This window comes from Bubalus bubalis, chromosome 4, assembly GCF_019923935.1.
Source record: "Bubalus bubalis isolate 160015118507 breed Murrah chromosome 4, NDDB_SH_1, whole genome shotgun sequence".
NCBI classification, from domain to species: Eukaryota; Metazoa; Chordata; class Mammalia; order Artiodactyla; family Bovidae; genus Bubalus; species Bubalus bubalis.
In genome coordinates this window covers 145,252,614-145,272,365 of record NC_059160.1, presented here as the reverse complement: position 1 = coordinate 145,272,365, position 19,752 = coordinate 145,252,614, and the positions used below count along the sequence as shown (strand labels likewise).

Genomic DNA, 19,752 nt, shown 5'->3' with positions numbered 1-19,752 from the left:
GAGTAGGAACACACCCTGCCTGCCCAGGACTTAGTGGGTGGAGTGCCTAAGTGTAGCCAGTCCTCAGGGCCCTGGTCTCCTGTGCTGGTGGATGACAAAGACCAGATCGTGTGGGCATACAGAAGGGCTGGGGGACCTTGGAGCTTCACAAGACTAAGAGAGTGACTTGTATCACAGGGGATGTTATGGTGGGCAAATGCTGTGAGTAAGCTAGCCCTACTACAGCTGTTAGAATGAGCATCAGAAATGGGACCAAGCCTGAGCTTCCTTTGGACAATAAAAATAACATTCTTTCTCTGTATCTTCCTTTTCTTTCTTCAGAATCTTTGAGTCTGTTGTTCTACAGAAACATGATCCTACTGCCCTGGGTGTCCACCCTACAGGGGGCTGGGCAGACAGGATGCGGAAGAAGTGAGAGTCAAGGCTGATGTCTAACTCTCAAAGGACTTACTGCCCACTACAGAAGCAAGAAGGCTGAGTGAGACATGCCCAGGGGAGGAGTCGAGAAGACTGGAGCTGACTTCATCCCTGGAAATAGTTGTGTGGGGGGTGGTGGCTTCAGGGGCCAATCAGCTTTAGGGACATGACATCATCGTTTATTCTGGCAGGAAGGACAGACTGTCAAATGGACAGATGAATCCGGAACTAGCTGCCCATCTTGGTGGGAGCTCCTGGCCTCAGGATGCATCACAGTGTTGGCCAACACTGGCCACGGGGCTATTTTACATTCCTCTGTCTTGCCTCAGTTTCTGTAAAAGTCCACCCTTCCTGTGGCCCCAGGAGTACCTCTGGGGACTCATTTGGAGGACAAGACACTGAGAACCTGGCCATGCCCATCTAACTGTGCAGGTTGAGGCAAGTTCCTTTTTTCCTCTTCAGTTCCGTTCAGTCGCTCAGTCGTGTCCGACTCTTTGCGACCCCATGACCCACAGCACGCCAGGCCTCCCTGTCCATCACCAACTCCCAGAGTTCACTCAAACTCATGTTCATCGAGTTGGTGATGCCATCCAGCCATCTCATCCTCTGTCGTCCCCTTTTCTTCCTGCCCCCAATCCCTCCCAGCATCAGAGTCTTTTCCAATGAGTCAATTCTTCGCATGAGGTGGCCAAAGTACTGGAGTTATTTTTCCCAATTATAAAAATAAGCAGATTGGAGGACAGTGGTGTATTCTGTATCCTGCTTCTAGAGCATCCAGGTATCTGGAGGGGTCACCAGTGGGACACCCCAATCCCACATGCGGGGCTCTGCTCCTGTGTTTAGTTCAGTTCAGTTGCTCAGTCGTGTCCGACTCTTTGTGACCCCATGACCCACAGCACGCCAGGCCTCCTTGTCCATCACCATCTCCCGGAGTTCACTCAGACTCATGTCCATCGAGTCAGTGATGCCATCCAGCCATCTCATCCTCTGTCATTCCCTTCTCCTCCTGCCCCCAATCCCTCCCAGCATCAGTCTTTTCCAATGGGTCAACTCTTCGCATGAGGTGGCCAGAGTACTGGAGTTTCAGCTTCAGCATCATTCCTTCCAAAGAAATCCCAGGGCTGATCTCCTTCAGAATGGACTGGTTGGATCTCCTTGCAGTCCAAGGGACTCTCAAGAGTCTTCTCCAACACCACAGTTCAAAAGCATCAGTTCTTCGGCGCTCAGCCTTCTTCACATCCAACTCTCACATCCATACATGACCACAGGAAAAACCATAGCCTTGACTAGATGGACCTTTGTTGGCAAAGTAATGTCTCTGCTTATGAATATGCTATCTAGGTTGGTCATAACTTTCCTTCCAAGGAGTAAGCGTCTTTTAATTTCATGGCTGCAGTCACCATCTGCAGTGATTTTGGAGCCCAGAAAAATAAAGTCTGACACTGTTTCCACTGTTTCCCCATGTATTTCCCATGAAGTGATGGGACCAGATGCCATGATCTTCATTTTCTGAATGTTGAGCTTTAAGCCAACTTTTTCACTCTCCTCTTTCACTTTCATCAAGAGGCTTTTAAGTTCCTCTTCACTTTCTGCCATAAGGGTGGTGTCATCTGCATATCTGAGGTTATTGATATTTCTCCCGGCAATCTTGATTCCAGCTTGTGTTTCTTCCAGTTCAGCGTTTCTCATGATGTACTCTGCATATAAGTTAAATAAACAGGGTGACAATATACAGCCGTGATGAACTCCTTTTCCTATTTGGAACCAGTCTGTTGTTCCATGTCCAGTTCTAACTGTTGCTTCCTGACTGGCATACAGATTTCACAAGAGGCAGGTCAGGTGGTCTGGCATTCCCATCTCTTTCAGAATTTTCCACAGTTTATTGTGATCCACACAATCAAAGGCTTTGGCATAGTCAATAAGGCAGAAATAGATGCTTTTTCCATGATCCAGCGGATGTTGGCAATTTGATCTCTGGTTCCTCTGCCTTTTCTAAAACCAGCTTGTACATCAGGAAGTTCAAGGTTCACGTATTGCTGAAGCCTGGCTTGGAGAATTTTGAGCATTACTTTACTAGCATGTGAGATGAGTGCAATTGTGCGGTAGTTTGAGCACTCTTTGGCATTGCCTTTCTTTGGGATTGGAATGAAAACTGACCTTTTCCAGTCCTGTGGCCGCTGCTGAGTTTTCCAAATTGGCTGGCATATTGAGGGCAGCACTTTCACAGCATCATCTTTCAGGATTTGGAATAGCCCAACTGGAATTCTATCACCTCCACTAACTTTGTTCATAGTGATGCTTCCTAAGGCCCACTTGACTTCACATTCCAGAATGTCTGGCTCTAGGTGAGTGATCACACCATCGTGATTATCTGGGTCATGAAGATCTTTTTTCTACAGTTCTTCTGTGTATTCTTGCCACTGCTTCTTAATATCTTCTGCTTCTGTTAGGCCCATACCCTTTCTGTCCTTTATTGAGCCCATCTTTGCCTGAAATATTCCCTTGGTATCTCTAATTTTCTTGAAGAGATCTCTAGTCTTTCCCATTCTGTTTACGTGACAGGTAAAGTTTGCATCTGGGCTTCCCAGGTGGCTCAGTGGTAAAAGACCTGCCTGCCAATGCAGGAGATGCAAGAGATGCAGGTTCGACCTCTGGGTTGGAAAGATCCCCTGGAGGAGGGCATGGCAACCCACTCCAGTATTCTTGCTGAGATAATCGTATGGACAGAGGAACTTGCTGGGCTAGAATCCATGGGGTTGCACAGAGTGCTCATGACTGAGAGTGCACACAAAGTTTGCATTGCTTGGAAGCTTGCCTTCAAAGAAAGGGTTGGATCCTGCCTCCCCCTCAAGGTAGCCTCTGATGTCCATTTGGTGTTGCGGTCTGGATCTGGCCACTGTAAGGAGGAGACGTGCCCCCTTCCATCCCTCCGCATCTGGTCAGGATCCAGGGTTAAGGCTGATCTCTCCCCACACCTTAAAGGCTCCTCACTCTCCTCTCTGAATGCACAGCTTGCCTTCCTGCTCCTTCCTCAGCCAAGCTGGGGAGCACTTGGCAGAAGCCAGGATTATAATTGTAAGAGTTGGGAGCCAGATTCTTCTAGAGTTGAACAGACTTTCCAGAGCAAGAGCACATGACTTCAAAAGAATAACATGATATAGATTTTTAAAAAATATCTCCATGAACTGCCAGTGTTGTTTCCCAGAGTCAGTGTACATTCAGTCCAGTGAGTCATCTGCCCCTTCCTCATCCCCACTCCCTGAGGTAAAAACAGAACATCATGCTCCTGTCAACACCTCCGAGTTCCAACCAGCAAAGAGCAGAGCGGGGGGTGATGCAGTCAGGTACTGGGAACTAGAGCCACATGGAGACCCGCCAGTCAGAACCAACGCCGGTGCACTGCTGAATGGGTGAAGTCACAGGAATGTCCCTGTGGCCACAGTGTGCAAACTCATGAGCACCTGAGGGAGAGGAAAGTCTCATTCCAGGAGGGCTGACACCAGCTTTTAAGTCTGAAGGGCGATGAAGGGGACATTCTGGGCCCCAAAGCCCTGGGGCACCCCTAGGTGTCCAGGAGGGAGTCTGGAGGTATGGCCAGGGGAGCCCCCTCCAGGCCAACATGCCAGGAGCCCACTGCCCCCTGCCCTGTCCACACTGCCCCCGGAGGCCCAGGCCTCCCTGACCATGTGCCCGGCCACCCTGTGACAGCGCCTATAGCTATGTGGGGAGCTGGCGTCCACTCAGCCACCCGCACCTGCTGGGTGCGCTCCTGCGTCTCCACGCCAGGCTTCACGCATTGCGTCCCCTACTTGGGCTGGCTGAAGTGGCAGACCCCTCTGCTGGAGCCCCCTGCTGGCGCTTGACCCCCACGAACCACCCCCGACCCCGGCCCAGTGTCTCCACTGGGCGGAGGTGTCCACGTGCCAAGGAATGTGGTGACACAGGCAGTGGACCCAGCTCCTCTCACTGCACCTCTGCCCACTGGGGACATTTCCCCCTTGCCTTGCCTGCCATGTCTGCCATACACAAGCGGATGGCAAAGGCCGGGGTGGGGGCGGGAAGAAGCGCTGGGCTGCAAGGAGTTGGTGAAGTGAGCTGGAAAGAATGAGCAGGCAGGCCCAGGGCAGTCTTGCTGCCACTCAGCTACCTGAGGGTCAGAATCTCTGGGGATGCTTTTCTCCTTCCCTTCTCTGCCTGCCCAGCCCCCACCAACCTCTGCCTCACCCCCTCAGGCGGATCTGGGGGCCTCTCCTTCTCCTCACCAAGGAGCCCAGTGCAGCTGGGCTACTGGCTGTCTTCTAAGCCCCGGGGTTAGTGACTTAGGACAAACGCCAGCTGTGCAGGCCATCGTCAACAGTGTTGGTCCCTGCCTTGCTTGTGGCCCACCTCACAGAGGTGGCCCCACGACTGCAGTTGGACTGCCCCATGCAGGGGACCTATCTGCCACTATCTCCAGTAGGCCCACCCCTACTGGAGCCCTCGGACTCTGCAGCAGCCGCTGCTTTACCTGTTCTTCCCTTTACCTGGACTCCCTTCACCTGAGCTCCTCTGAGCCTCCTGAGGACAGAGCATGGCATCAGTTTGTTGAGTGACTGAGTGAAAGTGACAGAGACAGAGGGAGGCAGAGCAAGTCTGCCTTCTGACACTGTTCTGGTTTGTTTGGAGTCAGACTTTTTTAAAGATATATATATATATATATATATATATATACATATATTATTTTTTTTTATGTGGACCATTTTAAAAGTCTTAATTGAATTTGCTATAACATTGCTTCTGGTTTTTTGTTTTGTTTTGTTTGCAGTATCTTAGCTCCCCAACCAGGGATCAAAGCTGCAACCCTGCATTGGAAGGTGGATTATTAACCACTGGACCACTCGGAAAGACCCTATACTTCTTAGGTTAAAATAATTCTGGCGCCAGCACATGCTAGTTCTGCGACCTTGGTCACATGACATAACCTCTTTGAGCCTCAGTCTTCTCATCTGTAAAGTGGAGATAACAGGAACTGCCACGTAAAGTAATTATGAGGATTAAATGAGATAAAGTGATAAAGAGCTTACACCAGTGCCTGGCACAGAGTAAGCCCTTGATACACATTGTTGCTATCATTATTAATTTATGTCCTCCAGCCTTTTCCAATACTACTGCCCTGGACAAGAATTATGGCCATTGCCAAGTCCACAGTTTGCTCCCAGGAAGTACTCACTCCCGTGGCTGGAGGAAGTCCGTCAGGACATAACTTCTGACAGTTTGTTTCAGGTTCCAACCCTGCCACTTCTTAGCCCCGTATTCTTGAGAGATGTGCTCTGAGCTTCAGAGTCCTCATCTGGAAATGTGGTCATGTGAGAGTCTTAATCTCAGAGAGAGGCTGGGAGGATGGAGTGAGGTGTGCAGGGTACAAAGCAGGCAGTCAGACGAGCTGCTGTCAGAGACCATCCAAGCTGACTTGACGGTGGACAGGAATCTGCTGGGGAGCAGCTGAGAGGCTGGTGGGGCTGAGAAGGAGTGGGGTCACCAGCCAGGGAGTGGGCGGCTGGGTGGCTCTAGGAAGAGCTGAGGGCTGTGTCCACATGTCAAGGGTGTCTGACCTCCTAGTCTCTTATGCGGGCCACGGCCCTTCCCGTTTACTTCTCCTTTCCAGCAAAGCAGCACCGGCATTCCTTCAGCACCACTGCATTAGAAGCTTCACTTGGGGTCCTCCAGGACAGAGCAGGCAGAGGAGGACCCTCCACTGTGTGGGGGGCAGGGAGCCCCTGTGTCTCTGGCACACGTTGGGCCAGAGCTCACCCTGGGAGAGGCGACAACTCCCAGGGCACAAAGTCTCCAGCAAGGTGCACCCTTGCCCTCTCTGCCCTGAGCAGTGGCCTTAGCGGCCAGACGGTTGCTGGTACAGGTAAGGTCATAGAATCAGAGCTTCCTTCTCCCACCCCCGGGGAGGAGCCCTCCCAGGACTTCAGCACTTCCGCAGAAACATCCTGCATTCTTACCCCTCCCCTCCACCCCGGCCAGCTTATCCAAAATAGAGCCCTGGCCTTCCCTGACAGTGGTTGAAACTCTGTGCTTCCACTGCCGAGGGTACGGGTTCAATCCCTGGTCAGGGAACTAAGATCCCACATGCTTCATGGAGTGGCCAAAAAATAAAAAACCAAAAAGCAAAACAGAGCCCTACCTCTTTCCTCTCCACCCTACTCCCTACTGTTCTGCCTAGTCCTTGAGGGCAAATGGGCCAGCATTGGAAGCCTCGGACTCTGTCTTCTAGCTGTAGACCTTGGACAGTCTCTGAACATCTCTGATCCTGTCTCCTCATCATTGAACTAGGGATTACCACAGCCCAACAGCCCAAAATGCTTGGTGGGAATATAAGTAATACTGTCCTAAACTTGAGGTATAATGCCATCTGTTAGCAGAAATACATGCCAGGGTCGTCACTGGTTACCCGGGCTCACAAGTTCAGCATGGCCTCGACCCCTGCTTTGCCCATGCCTAACCAGAAGCCTAAACTTGCCATTCTGCCTCTGCAGTCTCACCACCTGTCAGCCTGTACCTCCTGATGTTCCGTGTCTTCTCTCAGCAGGACTGGTGTTGCCTCTTCCTGGCTCCTCAGCACTAACTCTCCTCCCTCTGCAGCTCCGCTCAGCTGGCTCATGTCACACCCTATCTGAGAAACCTACCATGCACCTTCAGCATGTCAGCCAACTCCCTCCATAGCCCATCTCCCCCATCCCGCCTTCCCGTCCTTTTCTCTTCCTCCATCCCTCCACACGAGCTTGCTATAGTCATTCTAGATTATGCCTCCCTTTCCACAGTGGGAAACACTGTCTCTACACTTTTATTACACGGTTTCTGTCACTCACAATGTTCTTATAAAGGTTTTCATTTACTGACATCTTACTGGTCTTGCGAGGCCTGCCTCACATGCCACTTCTTCCAGGAAGCCTTTCCTGATTCCTCTCTTCAAAAGCATCACTCCGACTCTCTCACTTTCCAAATGTGATGCTTATGCCTCTGTGGGCACTTACCTAACCCTGGACAAAATGAGGTCCTTGTTTACCCTCAGTGGGCCAATGTCCCCTTGCTGATGCGGCCCACAGGCAGCCTGTTCACTTGATGCCAGCCCCTTGTATGCCAGCTAATTTATTGCACTACGTGCTTTTCAAGGTAGTGTACTATAAAAATTTTAGATGTTTTATTTTTTGTGTTTTTCATGTATCATTTGTGTGAAAAGTATTATAAACCTATTACAGTACAGTACTGTATAGCCGATTGTGTTAGTTGGGTACCTAGGCTAACTGTGCTGTGCTTACGAACAAACTGGACTTAGGAACGTGCTCTTACGACATAACTCATCCGTGTGTGTGGGACTTCACTGTAGCGCTATTCAATACCCCACGAGTCTCCACTCTGCTCCTGACAAATATTTAGGTTTTCTTTCCCTTTGGTCAGCGGCACACACAGTGCCGAGGTGGACCCCTTTTCCTCTTGTACGCACGTGTGAGTGTTTCTCTAGGGTGTGGCAAGAGCGGGGCGGCTTTCTACACTTGACCAGATACAGTTAAATTGTTCTTCACAAGTGTCCACCTCTCTTCACAAGTGAGGAAACTGAGGCCCAGAGACAGGGCAGTGGCCTGCTCGGAGCCCTCAGGGTCCGGGACCTGTTCCCAGTCCAGGGCCCTTCTGGGCGCAGCATACTGCCTGTCCGGAACCCCCATTTCCTTATTTTTATTTCTCTACAAATCTCCGCGACCACCCGGGTGGGCGTTATCAGAGCCCATCTAGAAGAAACACATTATCAGCATCCTCCAGGCGGCCTGGGGGTCTGGGAGTGCTTTCGAGAGGAAATGGGGAAGAAATTAACTTTAGAGAATTCCCTGGGCGGCTCTAAACCTCCCGCTGACGGCCTTGAGAGGGGAGACGCTTCCAGGGGGCCGGGGCGGGTGGGGGGGCAGTGTTTTCTTAGAGGGCAGCACCTGGATCCCGGCTGTGTGGGCCTTCCCAAGCCTGTTCCCTGACCCTCCCCTTCCCGTGAGGGCCAGGGGCTTCCTTGAGGCCAGGTGCCCTTTCCAAGGCCACAGCCAGCTCTCTTCTGGGACAACCTGGAGCTGAAAGAGGCCACAAAGTCTCCAGCACGTGCCTTTGTCTGAAGCCCAGCATCCAGGCTTTATTGAACTAGTTGTCTAATAGCTAAAGCACAGCATCCCTGCTCTGGCTTGACTGCAGCTCCCTTCATCTACAGCCTCTCCATCCAAATGCCATCAGAGGAGCGGCAGCTGGGCGTCAGGAGGGAGCCTGCTGGAAGACCCGCAGGAGGGGAGACTTGGGGGGTGGGCAGGTCACATTAGGAGTTTGGGCCTTTATACTGGAAGGGACAGAAAGCACTGAAGGTTAAAGCCTAGTTAAAGCCTTGTTGTTTAGTTGCTAAGCTGTGCCCAGCTCTTTTGTGGCCCCATGGACTGTAGCCTGCTAGGCTCCTCTGTCCATGGGACTCTCCAGGCAAGAACACTGGAGTGGGTTGCTACTGCCTTCTCCAGGGGATCTTCCTGACCTCCAGGGGTTCAGGTATTGAACCTGAGCTGCCAGGGAAGCCGTAGGGTGATGCATTAAGTTTAAAAAAGACCATGCTGACTTCAGGCTTCCCTGGTGGCTCGGGTGATAAAGAATCCACCTGCAGTGCAGGAGATCTGGATTCGATCCCTGGGTTGGGAAGATTGCCTGAAGGAGGGCATGGCAACCCACTCTAGTATTCTTGCCTGGAGAATCCCCATGGACAGAGGAGCCTGGCGGGCTGCAGTCCTTCGGGTCACACAAAGAGTGGGACATGACTGAGCGACTAAGCACAACAAGCACAGCACATGCTGACTTCTGGGTGAAAGGGTATTGGAGGAGGCCTGTTAGGGGCTATCGCAGCAAGTCAGGTGAGAGATGGCAGACCAATGATGGTGGTAGTGGAGGGGGAGGGATTGGCAGGGTAGTAACCTGAGACTTAGTGATCTAAGGGATGGGAAGGAACAGGTAGTCTTCAGGTTGGCGCCCAAGTTCTGGCCTAGGTGTGCTGACGGCGCCATTCCCCAGCAGCAGGAATACTGGGAAAGGGCCGGGTGTGGGGAAGAGACATTGGCTTCAGCTGTGTGCCTTTTGAGGATGGGTGGCCTGGAACACATCCAGGGGGAGATATCAGGCAGGCTGCCTGGTGGTGTTCATAGACAGGGAAGGTTCTCCCTGGCTGGAAACCCACAAAGGCTCCTCTCACTGTTTAAGTGCCTCACACTGAGGATTGCACCTGTAGAATCTAAATCAAATCACTGACGCTCATGGCCAAGGAGAAAGCTTCACAGGTGTGCACATCTTGGTCTGTTTTCACTTCTCATTGGAAGACAAATGACTTGTCCCAGTAGGTGGTTTTGCCTGGATTATACATTGAGCACACACCAGGCAATATGTTACCATAGTAATTTAATAGCAGAACTAGGGTGGGAGAGAAAGATGGAAGGAACTGTGGGGGTACTGTAGGAGGTCTGGAGGGGTGAAGAGTTCATCAGGTTGAAGTGAAGAACAAAGTTATAGAGGCAGCATGAGCAGATACACGCAGGTGAGACATTGGTACACAGGCAGGGCAGGTGAACAGCCAGATTTTACTGAACAAAAAGGAGTACAGCACGTGGGATGCTGATGAGAGGCTAGGCTAGAGAGAGAATGTGGACTTAGCATTGGAGTGGGGGTGTTTACAAGCACTAGGCAGCCATGGATACTTTCTGAGCAGAGGAGTGGAACTGACAGAACCCAGCCACCGATGGAGGGCAGTGGGCACGGGAAAGGGGGCATTGATGTTGCCACAAGGGGTTGGAGCCTGAGTGGGAGGTCAAACCTGCAAAGTCAGGAGGAGGAGGTGGGACGGGGGTGGGGAGAACGAAGCTGACTCAGCATGTGAAAGCAGAACAAGGGAGAGCCTGAACTGAATATCGGGGTCTCTTCCCAGACTGGTCCTTAGGGATGTGTTTTAAAGAATAGCCAAAATGACTCAGAATTAATCATCAGTGATTGGCATGTAAAGCAGAGTTTCTGACAACAGTATTTCTTTAGTTTAAATGTTCTCCCTAACCATCAGCTCTTTAATCCTTTTCTTCACCAGTGGCAGCAAGGAATATTTTGGTCTGAATTCTTCCTTTTCTGGGTTAGCCAAGTCTGAACTAAGGAGAACTACAAAGAAATGGGCAGGAGGTGATGGATCTGTTCTACTGCAGTCCAGTTTGGGTTAGAAGCTCTGGTCATAGCTCTGATCTTGTAAACACCATGAGGCTCTTGTAGGTGAAATCTGGTGCCAGGATAGACAGGGCCAGGGTAAACAAAGGAAAGACTTCAGGACATGCAGATGCCAGCCCTCAGCACCTATGGAAAATAACCACGCCCGAGAGGCAGTTTCAACCTCAACACAAATAGCACATGAGAAAATAAAGTTCTGTCCATGGAATCACAGACTGTGTTGCTGGAAGGGGTTTCTCTGCCTTCCACATCCTTGCTAGTTTGGGCTCCAGAATATGAATTGGATCAGGTCACATCACCATGTCCCCAAACCTTCTCTGACACTATGTCTTACTTTCTGTGGGTAACAAAGCCAGGACACAGGCCTCACTGCCTACCACTCCTATACCCATGGCTGCTGCTAAGCTGCTGCTAAGTCGCTTCAGTCGTGTCCGACTCTGTGCAACCCCATAGACGGCAGCCCACCAGGCTCTCCCGTCCCTGGGATTCTCCAGGCAAGAACACTGGAGTGGGCCACCATCTCCTTCTCCAATGCATGAAAGTGAAACGTGAAAAATGAAAGTGAAGTCGCTCAGTCATGTCCGACCCTCAGCGATCCCATAGACTGCAGCCTTCTAGGCTCCTCCATCTATGGGATTTTCCAGGCAAGAGTACTGGAGTGGGGTGCCATTGCCTTCTCCATGGCAGACATCATTAAATGACCGCCACACTTTCTGCTGGGCCTGGATGCAGCCTCGGGATCTAACTCAGCGCAGCCTTGCAGGCAGACATTACCAATCAACTACCATCCTCAGGATGACAATCGTTTGCCTCCCATTGAACAGAGAGAGCCAGAATGCCTCAGCCTGTCTCTCTGTTGTCTTTTTCCACCTGTGTTTCCCATCACTACTTCTATGCTCTGGCTTCCCTCAACTGCTTGCCATTTCTAAATAGACATGTCTTTTTCTCACTCCTTGAGCCTTTGTCCATGTCGTGACTCAGCCTGGAACGCCCTCTGTGCAGACTATTAATGCTTCCCCAGGACATGCTCTCCCATAACAATAAATCTGTGTCTGGGCACACAGCCTCCCAGCATTAAACACTGCCCAGCCTCCCCTGGACCAGAAGGCAACCATGTGCTAAGTGTTGGCCAATGAGATATGAAGGGAAGTGATGCATTTTTAACTATTTCCCCCAGTTTTGCCTTTAAGGGTTTGGGCATATACTCCCCTGGGCCCCTTCCCTTTCACAATGGCCATTTGATGGTGAGAACAAAGCAGTGCCAGGAGCCCAGAGACAGAAGCCACATGATGAAGATGGGAGGCCAGCCTTCCAGCCTGGACCACCATCCCCCGGCTGCTAGGGAAGAGTCATCCTCCTCCACCTCGTTGAAATCTCTGTATTTGGTGGGGGAGTGTGGGGAGGGTGTCTTCGGTTATGGTGGCAGCTGAGTCTGTACTCTATGTGCCCTCCCATCTGCTTCTTGTTCTTTACAACCACCTTCCAGCACCACCTCCTCAGTGGAGTCTTCCCAGAGCCCCAGGCTCCTCTGGGATCCCCCACACTTCATGCACACCTCCCGTTGGCAGTCCTAAACCACAAGATGGCTGTGGCCCCTCCCACCATCCTGGCTGAAGGCAACTTCTCTCTCCTCCATCCCTCCCCTGGACCAGTGCTGGTGATGGTATGAATGCCCAAACCTGATCATATCACCCACTTGTCCCGGCTCTTAAAGTGCAGACCTCTCAGTCTGGTGGTCAACGTGTGACTCTGACCTACTCTGAGCCTTAGAGATGAGGCCCAGCCTGTGAAGTGATCTGATCCAGAGGCTCAGCTGGTCACAGCTCCCTCCGTGTGTGTGTGTGTGTGTGACCGCGGACTGTCCCACCCGCTGCCCGCCCCGCCCAGCCCCAGCGTGGCGGGTCTCAAGTAGCTGCTTCCTTGCTGACTGGAGCCTATATTGTCCTGCTCCTGGTTTGTTACTGAGAACAGGGACAGAGAAAGGGGAGTTTGCCTGAGCTGTGTATTCTTCTCAAGTGGCCCAGGAAGTCCCACGGCCTTTATATCTGTTCCTGAGACCCTCCTCCTGTCCCACCAGGCAATATGGTTTGCAAATGGCCCACACCTATTCCTCTGAACTTCTGGCCACTGTGACCTTTCTAACAAGGCTCGACCTCTGGCATCCCGTCTCAGGCTGCAGGCCCATCACTCCCCGGGCAAACAGTACACGCAGCCCAGAAGCAGGATGCGGCCAGATCTCAGGCAGCAGATGGCTATTTTGGGACAGGGAGGATCCTGGGAGGATGCTGGCGAGGTCAGAGTAGGAAGGGAAAGAGGTGGCTTTTCTGCCCATGATTGTGTGTCCCAAGCCGTCTCTGGATGCCGCCCAGGGGCCCGAGGCTGCCACGAGGAAGAACACACCCACCGCAGGGCTCCAGCCTCGGCCCGGCTGGCCACAGAGGCAAACTGAGGGCAGGCACAGGTCTGGGGCTCAAATCCTGTGGCCATAGTGGGCAGAGGGAGTGTGTGCTCGTTTGTTGTGTCCTAACAGCAAGTGACTTCAGCATCAGGGAAGACACTGAGGGGTCTCGGAGCAGAGAAGGTGTCAGAAACCAACCTGAGGTCAGATGGAGAACACCAGAAAGAATCTAATCATCCAGGAATGATAATTGATAATAATTTAGAGAATATTTACTGAGCATTTACTACATGTGGAGCACAATATTAGATACTGGCAAAAAAAAAAGTGAATGTTTTGCCTTGTATGTGACACTTGACAATTACGTAAGTCCTCGTCTGCAAGTATCAGGAGACTAAAAGTGGTTGTAAAGTGGTTTATAAACTCTGACCCTAAGGAAATAGTCGGAGAGGCATGATTCAAGTACAAAGATGAGAGCGGTATTCCACTGACTATGGGAATTGCAGACATTTCAGAATGCCAGAACTCCATTGTGCCAGCTTCCAGTGTTCTGGGGAAGGCCATCTGTCAACGCCAAGTGTTCAGTACTGTGCCCGGCACAGCCTGGCTGCCCAGTGAGGGGCAGGGGCAGTGACTAGTATTACTCAGCACAGGTTGGCCACGTGGCCCAGGCTTGCGTGCAGAGGAGATACGTTTACCACGGGGCGAGAAGCCTCAGGTCGGGCAGGGGGACAGGTCCAGGGACTGAGCAAGACCCAGCCTGTCCTAGGAGATGCATTGTATTCTGCAGTTCTGCTGTCTGAGATACCTCTATGCAGCCCTCACATCCTTCTCTACTGACTCTCCAAAAAGCTGGGAACACACCTTACTCTCCTTCTGATTTTGCCTCAGTTCAGGGCCTTTAAATGCTCCTGGTGTTGCCCACCTGGCTCTGATCTGTACTTTGGGCCCAACTTCCCTCTAGGGACTTTCCAAACACCCAGGACACCCCTTGAAGGTGTCCCTGCTCACTCTCCTCCCATCTCCTGGCCGAATCAGTCCCTGCTGGGGACCCTTCCCACAAGGACCTGCATACGCCCTTCCTGGTCTCCAGAATCCCTGAGCCACCCATGCTGCGTCACGGCTTTCTCCTCACCAGCCAAGAGCTGAAGCAGCACTCTTCTAGATTCTTCCTCCCTCCTGTGGCATCCCTTCCTAGCTCCCAGCTTCCCAGGACCACCTGAGCCGGACCCTCCCAAGCACAGAATGGATCCATCTTGGTTAGGTCCCCACTTTGATGGCAGGCAGGATATGAGACATCCTATCAGGCAGGGAAGGGAAACAGCCAAGCCTCTTTCTGCCTGTAAATGTGCCTCTGACACCAGGACACAGTGTCTGATAAGGGTTTCAGTGATCTTTAAAGTGCTAGAGGAATTGAGCAGAAAAAAAAACTAGTAGTGCTAACTAGGAATCAGGAAAGTGCTAAGTACCCTCCACGGAACTCTCTGAACCTCCACCACATGCCTGCAAGGTGAGTATTACCCACATTTCTCAGACAAGACCATCGGGGCAGAGAGAGGTTAATAACTCCCTTGAAGATCACACAGATGGTAAATATCAGAGCTGGAATCCAAACCTCTATGTTCCCTGGCTCCAAATCTCCTGCCATTCACCAGCTTTCTGTACTTCAAGCAAGAACAATTGCAACTGACCAGGAATTATGAGGACGACAGACACCATGATCTGCAACCTGGGCTGCCTCAGAAACCCCGATGCACACAGCCGCTCCGCCCAGGTCCTGTCAACACAGCCTCACCTTCATCTCATCTCATTAATCTTGGCATTCTCTTCCCAAAAGCTATCCCAGATCCCAGGGCTCAATCTCCGGGGCTCCAAAGGAGGGAAGGAGCTTCCCAGGGCTCCTGGACACCCTTTTAATTAACCCAGACGACCCTATTCTGACTGAGGCCAGCTGAAGCCTGTCACGGTCTCACCAGCTCCCGTGCCACCTGAACTGTGACTCCCAGCTGTGACTCAGCTCACTCACCCGCCAGCAAATGTGGTCCCTCCATTTCCCACAAGCTCAGCATCTGTTGGCCACTCCTCCCTGGCTTGGGGACCCTGAGTGCCGGCTCCTCAGCCTCTGTGTCCAGCGGAGGGCCCGCCAGAGCACCCAGGGAGTGTCCTGCTACAGCGGGCATCTAGGGGCCTGACTCTGAGCCAGCAGAGACCTGGAGCGGGGTGAACCCTCTGCAGTTCCTTGCAAGTGTTACCTGCCTCACACACCCTTGTTTGGAGCCTCCTCCCTCACCCCCAAAGGGGTGCTGCCCATTCCAGTTACTCATGGGGATAATGAAACTTGCCCATCTGCCGTTTTCATAGCTTAACAACAATGGTGGGCAACCTGGAAAAGTCTTCATGGACCATGACTCGGAATCCACATTAGATTGGTTAGCTTGATCACACCACATCACCCAGCAACCTCAACCTTGTTGGTGAGTGTGCGTGTGTGTGTGTGTAGCCTAGACACCAGATAGTGAACACACAGCCCCCTAAGCAACCTAGGTGGGACTGGCAAAGGTTTTCAATCATGGGGTAATTCATTCATTTGGGAATAAGTGCCTTTGAACTGATTCTATCGGGCGCAGGTGAATCAGAGGAGCCAGGTCCCTGTCTTTAGGGGCTTCTTTCAACTCTGGGCGACATTGCAGAATTTGCCATTTTCATTATCATCTATGATCTCACAGCCTGGTGTGCACAGTATCTGGCCCATAGAAGAGTTGAGGAATAAATGAAAGCTTGAATAAGTAAATGAATGATGGATGGGGATCGGGTGCCAATCAATGGGAACACGGAAGGCAAAATCACAGACTGTCATTCCCATCTTCCAAATGAAAAGCAACGCTCTGAACAGAGTGTGGTCTGACCACTGAGCGGGCCTTTGGTATGTGTCCCTGTCCTTGTCACCCCTGCATAGGGCTCCTTACCTGGCGGGCAGTGACATCCTGGGGATGTCTTCAGGGTCTCCCGGCGCCTCCGTGAGTGGAGCTTCCATTTCTGCACGAGGAGACAGAGAAGAGGGGTCACTGGGGGTCATAAATGCCAAGCCCTGGAAAGCAACTAGGGATTGAGGGGAGGGCAGGGGGCTAGTGAGGGGGATGGGGGACAGGGGGTCGGACAGGGGCACTGATCCTGGATCAAACACTGGCCACCAGGCACCTGGGTAATCAGAAGCAGATGGAGAGGTCCCATCTCAGTCACCTCGGGGTCTGATGTCTTTGGAGAGCTCTGAAGAAAATTAACTTGAGCACAAGACCCTATAAAGCAGTTTGGCCTTCCTGCACCCGACAATCATGAGCACAACAGCCTGCGCTTCTCGGCTTTCTGCTAATTGCTTCCTGTCTAGTTCTGAGTGTCTATGCATCCCGGGGGCAGGGACAGTGACCTCTGTTCTTCTGGTGTCACTCACAGAGCCAGACACAGGCAGGACCACTGTCCCTCCATCAGACCCCTTCCTCATCAGCTTCCTTACCCTTCAACCAATCTGGAAGGCACCAAAGACGTGGCAACAAGCAGAATGAGAGGCCTGCCCAAGGAGCTGCCATTTCCGTGGAGATGAATGGACGACACATACACAGCTGCCAGTCCAGACACCTGGAAAGGGCAGGTGCTGAGCACCCTCATCCTCGCCACCACCAAGGGAGGGAGTTGGAGGGGAAGCCAAAGGTTAACAGGTATGCTCTGGGGCCAGACTACTGGACTCGTGGCCTTTCTCAGACCCTGAGCTGTTAACAGTTCCGACCTCATAGGTTACTGAGAGGATCAAAGAGGGTGGTGCATAGAAAGAAAGGTGCCTGATCCCCAGGAGGCATCAGTGTTAGCTATGATTACACTTTCATGGCAAATAGAAGGGGAAGAAGTGGAAGCAGTGACAGACATTTTTCTTGGGCTCCAGAATCACTGTGGATGGTGACTACAGCCATGAAATTAAAAGACACTTGCTCTTTGGAAGCAATGCTATGACAAACCTAGATAGCATATTAAAAAGCAGAGAAATCACTTTCCTGACAAAGGTCTGTATAGTCAAAGCTATGGTTTTTCCAATAGTCATGTACAGATGTGAGAGTCGGACCGTAAAGAAGGCTGTGTGCTGAAAAATCAATGCTTTCAAACTGTGGTGCTGGAGAAGACTCTTGAGAGTTCCTTGGACAGCAAGGAGATCAAACCAGTCAATCCTAAAGAAAACCAACCCTGAATATTCGTTGAAAGGACTGATGCTGAAGCTGAAGCTCCAAAACTTTGGCCACCTGAAGAAGAGCCAACTCACTAGAAAAGACCCTGATGCTAGGAAAGATCGAAGACAAAAGGAGAAGAGAGTGGCAGAGGATGAGATGTTTGGATAGCATCACCAACTCAATGGACATGAACCTGAGCAACTCTGGCTGATAGTACAGGACAGAGGAGCCTGGAGGGCTACAATCCACAGGGTCGCAAAGGGTCAGACACGACTTAGCAACTGAGCAACAACAATAATTACATTCTTTTTATAGGTAAGGGACTTGGGCTCAGAGAGGAGGCTAATCTGGTCAAAACCATGGTGGAGGAAGGCTGAGATCTGGACCCGTTTCTCTGCGGCTAGGACTGCAGTTAGAAACCAGTAGCCCCAGAGTCAAATTGGCCCCTAGATATATTTTATTTGGTTCCAAAGTGATTTTTGTTCAATGAATTTGTCACCAATCTTTTGAAGAGGCTGATTTCACGTGAAAGTCTGTGTTTCTAACTTCCTTTGAACAAACTGGAAGATCTAGCCACCGGGGCCTCTACTGAGTGGCTGGCTGTGACTGACCATCCTGTGCGCTGTGGTCCCCACTCCAGCGCGCTGACCGGTTATGATGCCAGCTGGCTCCTCATAAGCGTCTCCCCAGCACTGGCCTCCTCCCTGTTGGGCAGTTCTGCCACTCAGGGAGAGGGTAAAGGAAGTCACCTGGAAGGTGTCGTAGGTTTGGTGTCACCTCTAGTTTGGCGGTGGAGACAGAAGGTCAGGAAATCTTCCCAAGGATTCCCGTCAAATTAATGTCTGCTGAGCCCCCGCTGTGTACTGGCACTGAGCAGGGTGCTTTCACACAGCGAATCTCATCTAGTTTTCATAATCAAACTCTGCGTGCATGCTAAGTTGCTTCAGTAGTGTCCGACTTTGCAACACTATGGAATGTAGCCCGCCAGGCTCCTCTGTCCATGGGATTCTCCAGGCAAGAGCACTGGAGTGGGTTGCCATGCCCTTCTCCAGGGGATCTTCCCAACCCAGGGATCAAACCCAGGTCTCCTGCATTGCAGGCGGATTCTTTACCTTCTGATCCACGAGGGAAGCCAAATAGTGACCACATTTCTTGATGAAGGAAAGTAGGCTCAGAGAGACTGAGTGACTTGAACTTGGACCAGTATGTGGTGGATATGGGATGAGAACTCAGGCCTTTTGATGCAAAGTCTACTACATGCTGATGTATACAAGTTCCCCTGGCAGAGGGAGCTCAGCCCCCGTGTGTGTGTGTGTGTGTGTTGGGGTAGAGACAGATATGCTGTGTTAAAGGGGAGGGCAGAAGAGGACAGGAGGTCAACACATATAGGAGGAGAAAGGCAGGAACAGCCCTAAGGGGAGACCCTCACTCAGAAAGGGAGGCTGGCACACAAATACTGGGTAGATGAACACTGAGGCGGGCACAGAGTGGCCACTGGGCAAATCGAGGACGTCCCAGAATGAGGTCTGGCGGAAGGCCCTGTGATGCCCAGCTCTGAACCCAGCTCACTAGCACCACTTTTCAGGAAGGGACTATGCATACCCACTTCCACATCCCTTCCCACCAAGGGAAGGCTCTCCAAGGGGCTTCTCTGTGGCTGTGCATGGCACACAAGTGGGTGTGTGACCCAACTCTGTTACATGAAGGAGCTGGTCAATGGCTAACAAGCCGTTGGCTGAGTGTGCAGCATTTTGGCTCTAGGTTGCAACCATTAGGGCTGTCACTCATTCAATAACTGCAAGATGCCAAGCACAGTTTGGACCCTGGGGATGGAGCGAGCAGCCCAAGGTGGACAGGAGCCCTGCCCTCCTGGGTTCACCTTCCAGTGAAGGAGACGATGAACAGAGAAGCAGATGAATGTATAACCCAGGCAGTGATAAGTGCTATAGAGAAAAGTAAACCAGGGCAAGGAGACAGAGAGTGACAGAAGGTGGTATTGTAAACTCAGGGTTCAGAGTTCTCTCTGTGCAGGGCACGTTTGAGAAGAGAGAACTGGCTGAAGTAAGGAAATGAGTCAGGAAGCGATCTGGAGGAAGTGTGTTCCAGGCAGAAGGAACAGCAGAAGTGAAGCCTCAGAGACAGGGCTGCATGTGGAGTTTTCAAGGAAGAGGAGAAGGGACAGTGTGGCAGGAGTGACTCGGGCAAGGAAGGAAGAAGGATACGAATGTGGTGGGAAAGGCAGATCATTGGGGTGCTGGCAAAGGCATTGAAATTTAGAAGGACACAGATTCGTGACATTTCCACAGCTTCTTGACAGCCATAAAACTCCAGAGCTAGTACAGATGCTGTGGTGAGCCATCCAGCTCTCGCGGTCAGGCTCATCCTGAGCTGTGGGGCACAGTGGCTGCTGACAGCTCAGCCCCTCTCTAGGAACCACTCTCAGCTGAAGGAGCTGCCTTGACC

General features: G+C 51.7%; 1 protein-coding gene across 11 annotated transcripts in view; it reads right to left on the bottom strand.

Annotated features, from left to right (window-relative positions):
* COL13A1 (collagen type XIII alpha 1 chain) overlaps positions 1–19,752 on the bottom strand; it is a 153,681-nt gene that overhangs the window by 117,583 nt on the left and 16,346 nt on the right. For all 11 annotated transcript variants that reach the window (XM_044942203.2, XM_025284667.3, XM_044942204.2 and 8 more), the window contains exon 2: positions 16,042–16,111. In XM_044942203.2, coding sequence (XP_044798138.2) covers positions 16,042–16,111 — 70 coding nt within the window. The remainder of the gene's footprint in view (positions 1–16,041; positions 16,112–19,752) is intronic.